We start from the raw sequence: 15,947 nt of genomic DNA on the forward strand, positions 1-15,947 counted from the left end.
TAGAGGAGAACCTATTATTATTATTTTGATATGTCATCACTTAAAATAATTCCTGATGGATTACTATTATACCCACTGGTTGGTGAAATAGTGTCTAAGAGATTGAGGGGGTGGGGAGATGGTCAGTTGAGACTGCTGATCCTCCCATGGGGCTGCTTTCCATCCCAGCTTCTTCCAGCTTATCTCCAGTTCAACCACAGATGTCCCCAGCTTCCCACCATTGATTGGGTGCTAGTATCTGCATCTGACTCTTCCAGCTGCTTGTTGATCTTCTTGGAGGGCAGACATGCTAGGCTCCTGTCTGCAAGCACACCACAGCCATCAGTAACAGTGGAAGGTCCAGGGGCCTCCCCTTCTGCTACAGCCCAAAGTGGACCTGACACTAGACCTCCTTTCTCTCAGGCTCTTCTCCACTTTTGTCCCTGAAGTTCCTTCAGACAGAAACAGTTCTGGGTTAGAGCTTTTGACTGTGGGATGTTTGTGGGATGGCAACTCCATCCCTCCACTTGATGTCCTATCCTTCCATGAGATGGACTCTACAAATTCCCCCTCCCCACTGTAAAGTACCTCATCCAGGGTCCCTCCATTTGAGTCCTGAGAGTCTCTCATCTCTCAGGTCTCAGGGACATTCTAAAGGGACCCCCACCCTCCTACCTCCCAAAGTTTCCATTCTTTCTGCTGGCCCTCAGGGACCCAGTCCTGTTTCCTCCCAAATACCTGATCATGTTTCCCCCTTCCCTTCCCTGTCCCCTCTCCCATGCAGGTCCTTTCCTCCCTCTGCTCTCCTCATGATTGCTTTCTGCTCCCTCCCAAGTGAGATTGAGGCATCCTCACTTGGGACCTATGACTTGTTAACCTTCTTGAGTTCTGTGGATTGTATCCTTGGCATTCTGTATTTTTTGGCTAATATCTATGTATTAGTAAGTACATACCATGAATGTCCTGCTGGGTCTGAGTTACCTCACTCAGGATATTTTCTAGTTCTGTTCATTTGTTTGCCAAACTCATGATGTCCTTGTTGTTAGCAGCTGAGTAGGATTCTATGTGTAAATGAACCATATTTTCTGTATCCATTATTCCATTGTGGGACACCCGGGTTTTTTCCAGCTTCTGGCTATCAAAGACAAGGCCTTTATGAATATAGTGGAGCATGTTCCCCTGTGGTATGATGGCATATCTTTTGGATACACACACACACACACACACACACACATATGTATAGGTATAGGTATAGGTATAGGTATAGGTATAGGTATATATATATGTATGTATAATATATATTCCCAAGCATGGTATACCTAGGTCTTCAGGTAGATTTATTTCCAGTTATCTGAGGAACCTCCATATTAATTTCCAGAGAGTTTGTACCATTTTGCAATCCCACTAGCAATGGATGAGTGTTCTTCTTTCTTCACATCCTTGCCAACATGTGCTGTCACCTGAGTATTTTATCTTAGCCAAGAACTTCTCCTGGTGTTTCTCTTGGTCCCTCTTGCTGACTCAAGCTGAGACTGAAGACCAGCTGTCTCTGCTAGATCATGCCACCACTACTGATAACCCCACTCTAATAATCTGGACTGCTGGTGTATCTAGGAAATATTTGTGATTGGATTGAGTGGCCACTGTTATCCTGTGAACTGAACTATAGATTTCCAGACAACATAGATGAGAGTTGCTCCAAAAAACCCTTTCCAACCAGGTCCACTTCCACCATATTCTTTCTTCCCCACTACCTCTAGTGGGTAGTGGGCTACAAGGGAGGTTAAAGCACTTAAGAACAATCATTAAAATAGGTTTTGAAAAAATTAAAGGTAAAATATTCCAATCCTTCCACAATACTCCCCAAAATACATGTTCAGGACTGTCACAATCATTACACTGCTTCTAGTGCTAATTCTTGTCTTAGTTACAGTTTCTATTGTTTTTAGATAAAATTCCATGGCGAGCTGCAATCTGTGAAGGAAAGGATGTGTTTGTCTTCTACATCCAGCTAATGGTTCATCATGGAGGAAAGTAGGGCAGGAACCTAGAGGCAGGAACTGAAATAGAAGCCATGGAGGAGTGTTGTTTACTGCGTTGCTCAGCCCTTATCTTTATAGTCCCCAGGACCACCAATAGGTCAATCTGGTGGGGGCATTTTCACAGTTGGGGTTCCGTCTTCCAAAATGACTGGTGTTAAATTGAAGTAAACCTAGTCAGCGCAATGCAATATTTGTGTTATCTTAGGTGTAAGTATGATGTTATTGTGTTCCTTTGGAAGCTACTCATGACATAATATTGTATTGGATGTTATGGTGGCAAAGGTGGACTTGTGGTTAACTTGACAACAGGAATCAATTAAGATATGTACCTCTTAGTAACTCTGTGGGAATATTTACTGGTTTAACTGTGAGACTAAGATCCTTCCCAAGAGCCCATAGCATCTTCTTGGTGGATCCAATATATAAAGAAGAATAAAGGAAAAACAGTTCTTTTGCCTGATTTCCTTCACTTATTGCTGGTAAGAGCATCAACTCTGTTGTTGAACAACTGAGTTGACATCAGAACTCAGCTCCATCAGCCTTCCAATGCAGACTGAAGACCAGCAGGTCTCCAGGAATTAATCCAGGCTTTCAGCACCAAATTAGAACTGCAAAGGCAGCATGCATGGTGGACTGAGAACTGTGTTCTCAGCCTCTGCAGTGTTTGACTTGCCAGCCATTGCTTGACCACTTAAACATATTGTGTAAGCCAATCTAGTGAATTCTCTTTGTACCATGTGTTCATTCTATTACTTGTCTTTCTGTAGAAAAACCTGACTTATGTAGTGGCTCAGGGATCCAATTCTTTATGTGATTAAAAAAAATAGGTCAAGTCATGCTATTTAGTTCTTCAGTTCTGGTTGGCATGGTACTCATTGTGAATTGGAGACTAGCCTCAAACTCACAGGAATTTGCTAACTTAGTCTTTTGAATGCAAGGATTATAGGCATGTGTGGTGTTAACTAACTTCATTTGATCTTTCACTCCTACATTAACAATATTATGGGGAACCACTCCCACTCTATCAACATCCAAAGGCAGCTTGACACCTAGGAGTTCTGATACATCCAGGATAACAGGTGAGGCCCCAACCCCATCCCAATACTTGGCCTAACTGGGACCCCTGGGTTCCAGGTGACACAGGAAGCCCCACTTTTCCAGAAGCACATTTTCCTCCTGGTTTGCAACTGCACCTGGAGCATATCATGTGCTGCAGCCTCCCCACAACCCATCCACACCTAGAAATAGCTTGACCTCAAGGATTTCAGACACACCAGTATCACAGTCTCACAGGGAGGGCAGGCTCCAGTCAGAGACAGCAAGTCCACTTAAAACCATATATAACCAGACGTAGAGAGGCAAGCCCAAAAAACGTAAGCAAGAGAAACCAGTGCTACTTTCCAACATCAGAACTCAGTTCTCCCACCACAGCATGCCCTGGATTCTCCAGCACACCTGAAAAGCAAGATTCAGATCTAAAATCCTATCTCATGAAAATGATAAAGTACTTTAAGCATGACATAAATAACTCCCTTAAAGAAATACAGGAGAGCACAGGTAAACAAGTAGAAGCCTTCCTTAAAGAGGAAACACATAAATCTCTTAAAGAAATATAGGAAAACACAATAAAACAGTGGAAGGAATTGAACACAACTGTCTAGGATCTAAAAATAGAAATAGAAAGATTAATGAAAACACAAAGTGAGATGGGAAACCTAGGAAAGAGAGCAGGATTCACAGATGCAAGTATTACCAACAGAACACAAGAAATAGAAGTGAGACTCTCAGGCATAGAAGATACCATAGAAGACATTGACAAAACTGTAATTAATGAAAATTAGCAAAAACAAAAAAAGCAAAAGGCTTTACAGAAACTTTGTAATTTTATGAGGTCCCATTTGTCAATTCTTGATATTAGAGCATAAGCTATTGGTGTTCTGTTCAGGAACTTTCCCCTTGTACCGATGTCCTCAAGGGTCTTCCCCAGTTTCTTTTCTATTAGCTTTAGAGTGTCTGGCTTTATGTGGAGGTCCTTGATCCATTTGGAGTTGAGCTTAGTACAAGGAGACGAGACGGATGGATCAGTTTGCATTCTTCTGCATGCTGACCTCCAGTTGAACCAGCACCATTTGTTGAAAAGGTTATCTTTTTTCCATTGGATGTTTTCTGTCCTTTTGTCGAGGATCAAGTGGCCATAGGTGTGTGGGTTCATTTCTGGATCTTCAATCCTATTCCATTGATCTGCCTGCCGGTCACTGTACCAATACCATGCAGTTTTTAACACTATTGCTCAGTAATATTGCTTGAGGTCAGGGATACTAATTCCCCCAGAATTTCTTTTGTTGTTGAGAATAGTTTTAGCTATCCTGGGTTTTTTGTTATTCCAGATGAATTTGAGAATTGCTCTTTCTAACTCTATGAAGAATTGAGTTGGGATTTTGATCGGTATTGCATTGAATCTGTATATTGCTTTTGGCAAAATGGCCATTTTAACTATATTAATCCTGCCAATCCATGAGCATGGAAGGTTTTTCCATTTTTTGAGGTCTTCCTCTATTTCCTTCTTCAGAGTCTTGAAGTTCTTGTCATACATCTTTCACATGTTTGGTAAGAGTCACCCCAAGGTACTTTATACTGTTTGTGGCTATTGTGAAGGGTGTCAGTTCCCTAATTTCTTTCTCAGCCTGCTTATCCTTTGAGTATAAGAAGGCTACTGATTTGCTTGAGTTGATTTTATAACCTGCCACTTTGCTGAAGTTATTTATCAGCTGTAGGAGTTCTCTAGTGGAGTTTTTTTGGGTCACTTAGGTAGACTATCATATCATCTGCAAATAATGATAGTTTGACTTCTTCCTTTCCAATTTGTATCCCTTTGACCTCCATATGTTATCTAATTGCCCTAGCTAGTACCTCAAGTACAATATTGAAAAGATAAGGAGAAAGTGGGCAGCCCTGTCTAGTCCCTGATTTTAGTGGGATTGCTTTAAGTTTCTCTCCATTTAGTTTGATCTGTAAAGCAAAGGACACCATCAAAAGGACAAATCGGTAACCAACAAATTGGGAAAAGATCTTCACTAACATTACATCAGATAGAGGGCTAATATCCAATATATACAAAGAACTCAAGAAGTTAGACCCCAGAACCAAATAACCCTATTAAAAATGGGGTACAGAGTTAAACAAAGAATTCTCACCTGAAGAACTTCAGATGGCAGAGAAACATCTTAAAAAATGCTCAACTTCACTAGTCATCAGGGAAATGCAAATCAAAACAACCCTGAGATTTCACCTTACACCAGTCAGAATGGCTAAGATTAAAAACTCAGGAGACAGCAGGTGTTGGCGAGGATGTGGAGAAAGAGGAACACTCCTCCACTGCTGGTGGGGTTGCAAATTAGTACAACCACTCTGGAAATCAGTCTGGCGGTTCCTCAGAAAACTGGGCATGTCACTTCCGAAGATCCTGCTATACCACTCCTGGGCATATACCTAGAGGATTCCCCAGCATGTAATAAGGATATATGCTCCACTATGTTCATAGCAGCCCTATTTATAATAGCCAGAAACTGGGAAGAACCCAGGTATCCCTCAACAGAAGAATGGATGCAAAAAAATGTGGTATATATACACAATGGAGTACTATTCAGCCATTAGAAACAATGAATTCATGAAATTCTTAGGCAAATGGATGGAGCTGGAGAACATCATACTAAGTGAGGTAACCCAGTCTCAAAAGATCAATCATGGTATGCACTTACTAATAAGTGGATATTAGCCTGGAAAACTGGAATACCCAAAACATAATCCACACATCAAATGAGGTACAAGAAGAACGGAGGAGTGGTCCCTGGTTCTGGAAAGACTCAGTGTAGCAGTATAAGACAAAACCAGAACAGGGAAGTGGGAAGGGATGGGTGGGAGAACAGAGGGAGGGAAGGGGGCTTATGTGACTTTCGGGGAGTGGGGGACCAGAAAAGGGGAAATCATTTGAAATGTAAATAAAAATATATCGAATAAAATTTTAAAAAATTAAAAAAATAAAGCAAAAGGCTACTAAAACATTATAGAAATTCAGGACACAATGAAAACACCAAACCTAAGAATAATAAGTATAGAAGGGAGCAAAGATTCCCAACTCAAAGGGCCAGTAAAGATCTTCAACAAAATTATAGAAGAAAACTTCCCTAATCTAGAGAAAGAGATGCTAATACGCATTCAAGAAACCTACAGAACACCAAACAGATTGGAACAGAAAAAGAAATTCCTCCCATCACATAATAATCAACACACCAAAATGCACAGAACAGAGAAAAAAATATTAAAAGATGTAAGGGGAAAAGTTCAAGTTACATATGGAGCAGACCTATCAGAATTACACCAGACTTCTCAACAGAGACTCTAATAGCCAGATCTTGGGCAGACATCCTACATACCACAGGAGAACAAAAGTGCCAGCACATGCTACTAATTCCCACAAAACTCTCAATTACCACAGATGGAGAAACCAAAATATTCCATGAGAAAACCAAATTTAAACAATATTTTCCCACTATTCTAGTTCTACAGAGGATACTAGAAGGAAAACTCCAACACAAAGAGGGAAACCACACCCAAGAAAAAGCAAAACATTAATTTTCTCACAACAAACCCAAAAGAAGAGAACCACACAAACATAATTCCACCTCTAACAAGAAAAATAACAGTAAGTAACAATCATGGGCACATAATATTTTTCCACATCAATGGCTTCAATTCTCTAATATAAATATAAAGTCATAGGCTAATAGAATGGATACATAAACAGGACCCAGACAAACATACCTCAGTAACAAAGTCATATACTTCCTCAAAGTAAAAGGCTGGAAAAATTTTTCTAAGCACGTGGTCCCAAGGAACAAACCATTCTAATATTCAATAAAATACGTAATCAACCAAACCTTATCACAAAGATGGGGAAGGAAACTTCATGCTCATCAAAGCCAAAATCCACCAAGATGAACTCTCAATTCTGAACATCTGTGCTTCAAATGCAAGGGCACCCATATTTGTAAAAGAAACATTACTAAAGCTGAAATCACTCATTGAGCCTTACACAATAATAGTGAGAAACTTCAATGCCTCTCTCTTACCAACAGACAAATCATGAAAACAGAAACTAAATAAGGACATAGTAAACTAACAGAAGTTATGAACCAAATGGTTCTGATATTTAATAGATATCTGCAGAACATTTCATCATAAAACAAAAGAATATATCTTCTCGGCACCTCATTATACTTTCTCCAAAATTGACCGTATAATTGGATACAAATCAATTCTCAACAGATATAAGAAGATTAGAATGATACCATGCATCCTATCAGATCACCATCTACTTTATCATCTACTTTTTTAGCTGGTCTGGACCACTAAGGCTGGTCTTCAATAACAATAAGAACAACAGAAAGCCTGTATACACATGGAACATGAATAACTCTTCATTCAATAATTTGGTCACAGATGAAATAAAGAGAAAAATCAAAGACTTTTTAGAATTTAATGAAGATGAAGGCACAACATACTAAATCTCATGGGACACAATGAAAGCAGTGGTAAGAGGAAAAGTGGAGAGGTCATACACTAACAGCTTAATAGCACATGTGAAAGCTAGAACAAAAAGAAGCAAATATGTCCAAGAGGAGTACATGGCAGGAAAAAATTAAACTCAGGTCTGAAATCAACCAAGTAAAACAAAGAGTCCTATACAAAGGATCAACCAAACCAAGAGCTGGTTCTTTGAGAAAATCAACAAGATAGATAAATCCTTAGCCAGACTAACCAGAGGGCACCGAGACAGTATCCAAATTAACAAAATCAGAAATGAAAAGCTAGACATAACAGAAACTGAAGAAATTTTTAAAAAATCATCAGATCTTACTACAAAAGCCTATGCTCAACATAATTGGAAAATTTAGATGAAATGGATGATTTTCTACACAGGTACCAGGTAACAAAGTTAAATCAGGTTCAGATAAATGATCTAAACAGTAACATAAGTCCTAAGGAAATAGAAGCAGTCATTAAATTATGACCCCCCCCCCAAAAAAACAGCCTAGGACCATTTTATTGTTGAGGTCTATCAATAAGACACAATACCAATACTTTGTTAACTATTATGCCAAATATAAAAAAGTAGGAAGACTACCCAGTGGTTCTATGAAGCCACAGTTATGCTGGTAACTAAGCAATATAAAGACCCAACAAACAAAGAGACCTTCAGATCAACTTCCCTTATGAATATCAATGCAAAAAATACTCAAAAAATTCTCACAAACCGAATCCAAGAACACATAAAAGTGATCACTCACCATGGTCAAGTAGGCTTCATTCCAGGGATGAAGGGATGATGCAGCATATGGAAATCCATCAATGTAATCCACTACATAAATAAACTCAAAGAAAAAAAACCCATGATCATCTCACTAGATGCTAAAAAAGTCTTTGACAAAATACAACACCCCTTCATGTTAAAAGTATTGGAAAGATCAGGAATTAAAGGTCCATATGTAAACATAATAAAAACAATAGTCAACATCAAAGTGAATGGAGAGAAACTTGAGGCAATCCCACTAAGATCAGGAACAAGTCAAGTGACCTAAAATCCTATCTTAGGATACCCTAGAGTTGGGCTGCCCACTCTCCTAATATCTATTCAATATAGTGCTCAACATTGTAGCCAGAGCAACTAGACAACAAAAGGAGATTAAAGGGATAAAAATTTTAAAGGAGGAAGTCAAGATATCAGTATTTGCAGATGATATGATAGTATACATAAGCGACCTCAAAAATTCCACCAGAGAATTTCTACAGCTGATAAACAACTTCAGCAAAGTGGCTAGGTTAAAATTAACTCAAACAAATCAGAATTATTCCTCTATTCAAAGGATAAATGGGCTAAGAAAGAAATTAGGGAAACGACACCCTTCACAATAGTCACAAATAATATAAAATATCCTGGTGAGACATTAACCAAGCAAGTGAAAGATCTGTATGACAAGAACTTCAAGTCTTTGAAGAATGAAATCAAAGAAGACCTCAGAAGATAGAAAGATATTCCATCCTCATGGATTGGCAGGATTAACAACATAGTAAAAATGGCCATCTTACCAAAAGCAATCTACAAATTCAATGCAATCTCCATCAAGACTCCAACTCAATTCTTCACAGAGATAGAAAGAATAATTATTAAATTCATTTGAAATAACAACAACAAAAAACACCCAGTGTGGCAAAAGCTATACTTACAATAAGAGAACTACTGGGGGAATCACCATCCCTGACCTCAAACGGTACTACAGAGTAATAGTGATAAAAACCACATGGTTTGGGGACAGAGACAGGCAGGCAGATCAATGGAATAGAATTGAAGACCCAGAAATAAACCCATAGAACTATGGTCACTTGACCTTTGACAAAGAAACCAAATCCATCTGGTAGTAAAAAGACAGCATTTTCAACAAATGGTGCTGGCAGTCAGCATGTAGAAAAATGCAAATTGATTAAATTATTATCTCCTTATATAAAGCTCAGGTCCAAGTGGACAAAAGACCTCCATATAAAGCCTGATACACTGAAACTAATAAAAGCGAAAGTGGGAAAGAGCCTTGAACACATTGGCACAGGGAATAATTTCCTGAATTGAACACCAATGGCTCATGCTCTAAGATAAACAATCTATAAATGGGATGTCATTATATTGCAAAGCCTCTGTAATGTGAAGGACACTGTCAATAGACAAAATAGCAACCCATAGGTTGGAAAAAGATTTAACAACCCTATATCCAATAGAGGATAATATCCAAAATATACAAAGAACTCAAGAAGTTAGAGTCCAGAAAACAAAATAACCCTATGAAAAAAATGGGGTTTAGAGCTAAACAAAGCATTCTCAACTGGGGAAATCTCAAATGGCTGAGAAGCACTTACAGAAATGTTCGACATTCTTAGTCATCAAGGATATGCTTATCCATGGGTTATCAAAACGACCAATTAGAATGGCTAAGATCAAAAACTCAGGTGATGGCAGATGCTAGAGAGGATGGGGAAAAAGAGGAACTCCTCTATTGCTGGTGGAACTGCAAGCTGGTAAAACCACTTTGGAAATCAATCTAGTGGTTCCTCAGAAAATTGGAAATCTTTTGACCTGAAGACTCAGCTATACCCTTCCTGGGCATATGCCCAAAAGATGCTCCAACTTATAACAAGGACACATACTCCACTATGTTTATTGTAGCCTTATTTGTAATAGCCAGAAGGTGGGAAGAACCCAGATGTCCCTCAACAGAAGAATGAATACAGAAAATGTGGTACATTTACCCAATGAAGTACTATTCAGCTATTAAAAACAATGACTTCATAAAAGGCACAGACACATGGATGGAACTAGTAAATATCATCCTGAGTGAGATAACCCAGACACAAAAGAGCACATATGGTATGCACTCACTGATAAGTGGATATAAGCCTAAAAGCTCAGAATACCCATGGTACAATCAACACTATATGGAGCTTGAGAAGAAGGAAGACCAAAGTGTGGATGTTTCAATCCAACATACAACAAACATGGAGCAAAATAATCACAGGAGGTAGAGAGAGTGAAGGATCTAGGAGGGAGTGGGAAGGGGGAGGGAAAAGGGGGGAGGATCAGAAGTTGGAAGGGACAGAAATACAGAGGGTCAGGAAATTGAATAGAAATATGTAGTAGTGGGGGATGTGTAACTGGGGGTAGTCACTATAAAGTTTCAGATGCCAGGGAAGCAAGAGGCTCCCAGGACCCAGCAGGCATGCCTTCAACTGAAATACCCAACACAGGGAAGATTGAACCTGTAGAGACCACCTTCAGTAGATAAGCAAGACACCCGATTGAGGGAAGTAGTCACCCACCCATCTCAAAACCTTTAACCCAGAAATGTTCCTGTCCAAAGGAAAGACAGAGACAAAATCTGGAACTGATACTGAAGGAATAGCCATCTAGAGACATCCCCACCCATCTGCAGACACTAAACCCCAACACTATTGCTGATGACAAGAAGCACTTGCTGACAGTAGCCTGGTATGGCTGTTCCTGAGAGGTTTTACCAGCATCTGACAGATACAGATGCAGATTCTAACAGCCATCCATTGGAGTGAGTACCAGAGATCCCAATGGAAGAGCTAGGGGAAGGACTGAAGGAGGTGGGGGGGATTGCAACTCCGTAGGAAGAACAATATCAACTAACTGGACCACCCAGAGCTCACAAGGATTAAACCTCCAACCAAAGAGTACATATGGAGTGGTCCATAACTCAAGATACATATGTGGCAGAGGTTGGCCTTATCTGACATCATTGGGAGGGGAGACCCTTGGTCCCATGGAGGGGGATACTATAGATGTGAGGCAGGAGTGGGTGAGTGAGTGGAGGAGCAACCTTACAGAGGCAAAGTCGAGGGGAAAAGGGGGGAATGGGATGGTGGGTTTGTGGAGAGGTAACAGGGAAGGGGGATGTCATTTGAAATGTAAATGAAACATGACTTTAAAAATCCAAAATAACCCCAATATTACGCAATTTGGAAAATTATGAAACTTGAGATATTATATGTACTCCACTTTAAAATATTTTCAAGAAGATAATTGGAAGCTCATATTATATTTTTATACACAATGAAAGGGCAACCGGTATACTTACTAATCATTATGTGTTAGCAGATATAATAATTCTTTATGTAAGCTCACTATTACTATCATCAATCAAGTGATATTCCATTCACAACACTGTTCAATTACCAATCATGAGGGATCCTAGAGTGACACAGGTCTGTGAGGGCTTTGTTCCACCCTCTAATGATAATTAGTGTTTCTTGTTGCCGCCCACTGGACCTGGTATGTCCTGATTAGTATCAAGAGACAGTCCAGGAGTACAAAGTCATGTCTGCTCCTGGTGGTTCAAGTCTCCTTCTCAGTCTGGGAACATGCTTGCTTCAGTGGTGGTGGTAAGATTGAGAAATTCAGTGCCTTGGAAAGCATTTGAAAGAAGTAGTATCAATGTTGAAGATATCTATATATGCCGGATTGAGTGAAGAGTCTCCTGGCTTCGACCCTGACTGTACTATGTTCCTAGCAGTGGAGTTTCTTGTGGATGCTGGCATTTGTAAGGTAGCAGGATGGGGTGTGGAGACCTGGAGACTCACCAGTGCTTTTTTGGAATTCCAGATGAATTCACTTGCCTATTCTCATTGAACAGTGAGGGAATGTGTGTACTTGTTTTTCCATAGTTACCACTCAAGATTTCCACTGAGATATGCTTGGTTTAATGCAGTTCTTAGGCTGTGAATTGATTGGAGAAGAATAACTGGCAGATGTTGAATTTACCTCTGGAAAAATTGTGAATGTCTAGAATGGAGCCATATACATTTATTGATTTATATACATTTCAGCTGCTGGCACCAATGTGTTGACTTTTCCCCTTAGAATGAAAAGAGCAGAGGGCAGAGTTTCGGTTGCTGTGAGCTGCTCTTGGCAAGGCTATGGTCTCAGTGGGATCGGAGCAGCATACTATTTGCTTTCTGTAAATGGCAGTGTTTTTTCCTTAAATCAGTTTTCACTACAGGTGTGATAAGAGAGCTTTTGGTTGTTCTAAGTCAGACAGCTAGGTCTGAGACCATAGATGGATGCTAGTTGACCAGAGTGACAGAGGGTCACATACAGACTTTGTCCATTTACAGGGAAAGAGTATTTAACTACAGATGTGTGTGTAGTAGCAGAAGTTGATTGTGGGTACCCCTCTCATCACTATTTTTTGAGCTACAGTATCTTCCTGCATGTGTAGCTCCTTGTTTCAACCAGGCTGGCTAGTCTAACCAGTGGGTTCCTGGGACCCGCCTGTCTTTGCCCTGTCTGATGCTGGAGTTACAGTTGCTCTTCACCACTTTTGGTTTTTATATGGTTCTTGGAGTCTTAATTTTCACAGTCTGTCTGGGGCTCTAGATGAAAGCAGCCAGACATGAGCTTTAACCATCCAGATAGAGTTAATTGTGTGGGCTTTCTAAGATAATCCACTTTGTAGTATAGAACTACAGGGTTTTTTTTTTTTTGCTATTAATAATATGGCCAAACATGGAAACAAATGCTAAGGCATGATGAAGGAATATATTTTGTGGGATTAATGGCTTCTGACTTAAAATCCTTTGAAGATTTGTTATTTTGTGTGAACTGAGTATTTTGCTTGCATGTGAGTATGCACACAACCTGCATGCCTGGTGCCCTCTGAGGTCAGAAAAGAGAGCTAGATCCCCTAAATCTGGGGTTACTGATGATGAGTTGTGTACATTCTTGGAACTCACCCCAGGTCCTCCTTATGAATAACTAATGCCCATAACTGCTGAGCCATCTCTCTAGTGCCTAGGACTGAATTCTTGGTTTGTCTGGCTTGTTTTGTTTTCTTACATTTAGTATCCCTGGGAATTAATAGCGTCACACTTGTTAGGTAGGCGCACCACCCCTGAGCTACACCCACAGATTCAGGTTGACTTTCAAGTTGTAGGTTTTCCTTTGCAATATTTATCTGGATCTATGTTCCTTCAATATGCTTTCCCTAGAAATATGTACCATGACTAAATAGATAAACCTTGATTTCAATAGGCAGCAAACCACATGGGAAAATGACCAACATTGGTGAGTGACTTTCTCGCTAATGAGTGTGTGTAGCACATGCAGTTCTTCTACAGTTAGCATTTTCAGGCACAGACAATAAAAATGCATTCACAGTAGTAATCAGTTATTTTTCCCTAACAATGGACAAAGTGACACATTGGATGACCTGTTTACCAAGTCTGATTGTCTTCCCATATCATTTACAGTTTTAGGAACACACAGTTCTCCACCTTCAGTCATGGTTTTGCCAAGCCCCTCAGAGACAGACTGAAGAGATGGAATGGCTGACAGCAGAGGAAACCAGGAATGGGACAGCCGTCTGGGAGTTTATCCTCGAGGGGTTCCCCGTGCCCGAGCACCTGAGGATCCTCTTCTTCCTAGTGCACTTGCTGGCCTACTTAGCTTCTGTCATGGGCAACCTGCTCATAATTGCCATCACCTGTGAGGACCATCGATTACACACGCCCATGTACTTCTTCCTCAGCTCGTTCTCCTTTGTGGAGTGTTGTTTTATAACTACTGTTATCCCCAAGATGCTCACCATCTTTCTGTCAGGGAGGCAAACAATTTCCTTTGTGGCCTGCTTCACACAGGCCTTTGTCTTTCTTTTCCTGGGGGCAACTGTTTTTTTCCTTATGGCTGTGTTGTCCCTGGACCGGTATCTGGCCATCTGCAAACCTCTACATTATCCAACCATCATGAGCCCAAGGATGTGCTTCTGTCTTGTTACTGTCTGTTTAGTTTTGGGAATCCTCTTCATGGCTGGTCCACTTGTGAAGCTTTCCCATTCATTTTACTGTGGCCCCAACGTTATTCCTCACTTTTTCTGTGATTTTGGACCACTGGCTAACCTCTCCTGTTCAGAAACCAGGACTATTGAAATACTGTTTTTTAACCTTGCTGTAATTGTGCTTTTTACTACCTTCATGGTAGCCATCTTTGCATACAGCAATATAGTAGTCACCATAGTGCGTCTCCCCTCAGCCAGGGAGCGGCAGAGAGCTTTTTCTACCTGTTCCTCTCATCTCATCGTCCTCTCTCTGATGTATGGCAGCTGTGTATTTATATACATGAAGCCAAAGCAGACAAGCAGGCTGGACACCAACAGAGAGGCTGCTCTTGTGAACACGGTAGTGACACCCATTCTGAACCCTGTTATCTACACCCTGAGGAACAAGCAGGTCCACCAGGCTGTGAGGGATGCACTGTCCAGGGTTCAATTCCACAGATATCGGAGAAGCAATGCACTCTCCTTTTGATTAGTCTAGCACAATTTTCATTTAAGTGTTCTACATAAATTGTCAGGTCTGTTACATCATCAAATTCTGCTTGTTTGTTATTATAACAATAGCTGATATATCCAGTAATTCCATCTGAAGACATCAATAATCTTGTGATAAAAAAATCTTTGTATATCTGCTTTGGTGTCAATTAAGACCAAAGCCTCAAATATATTACATACATGTTACAGTTTCAAAAAAGTGTCTCCAATTATCCATGCATTTATTTGATGTGTGTTTTTGGTCTGATTTCACTTATACTGTTGTAGTGATAGAGGAATAAAGAGGGACTTGGGATAGAATTGGGAATGGAAAATTAAATTAATGTATACCAAGAATTTGAAATTTGTTTGATGACAGTTTTGTGTGATCATCATACCAAAATTTGAATGACCTATAAACAATAAATGTCATGATATTGAGAAGAATTTACACTACTTACTGAAATTGGTTCCCATGATGAATATTTGCATACATCAAGCAGACATCATTACACATCTAGTTTTCACTACGTTGTAAATCATTCAAATAAAAATTCCCCATTACATTCATTCATTTACCAGGCTGAATTCAGTCTGAACCATTTAAACTAAAGGGTCAGCACAAGTTCACAGGAATTATGGATGATTAAGCAGAGTAGAGTTGTATGTTGGTTACCATGCTGGTGAAATGTAAATAATTCAGGAGAAATTACCTCAGAGGTGAAAGAAATATAAGTGTAAAGTTAGAAGATAATAATGCTTCTTGAGATGAATTTATGGACAAGGTCAGGCATACATCCTAGCACAAAGACAACATGAATCTACTGATCAATCATGGGTCATAAGGCAAGTTGAGTGGAGAGCAAGACAGCAAAACACTCGGGTCCTGGTTAGTTTTGTTGGTAAGTTGACCCTCAATTGGAGAATGGCCTCTATAAGATGTCTTATGGGCATGTCTGTGGGGCATTTTCTTGATTGTTTTTATTTTAACTGATGT

General features: G+C 39.9%; 1 protein-coding gene across 1 annotated transcript; it reads left to right on the forward strand.

Annotated features, from left to right (window-relative positions):
• Window positions 1-13,964: 13,964 nt before the first annotated feature.
• Window positions 13,965-14,948, forward strand: LOC127678083 (olfactory receptor 6C4-like). Its single transcript, XM_052172892.1, has one exon. It carries the CDS (start codon window positions 13,965-13,967, stop codon window positions 14,946-14,948), a length of 984 nt encoding a protein of 327 aa, XP_052028852.1.
• The last annotated feature ends 999 nt before the right edge of the window (window positions 14,949-15,947 follow it).

This window comes from Apodemus sylvaticus, chromosome 2 (assembly GCF_947179515.1).
Source record: "Apodemus sylvaticus chromosome 2, mApoSyl1.1, whole genome shotgun sequence".
NCBI classification, from domain to species: Eukaryota; Metazoa; Chordata; class Mammalia; order Rodentia; family Muridae; genus Apodemus; species Apodemus sylvaticus.

Bases quoted from the DNA above. Each gene is read 5' to 3' on its own strand.
- LOC127678083 (XM_052172892.1), top strand. From the start codon at position 13,965: ATGGAATGGCTGACAGCAGAGGAAACCAGGAATGGGACAGCCGTCTGG.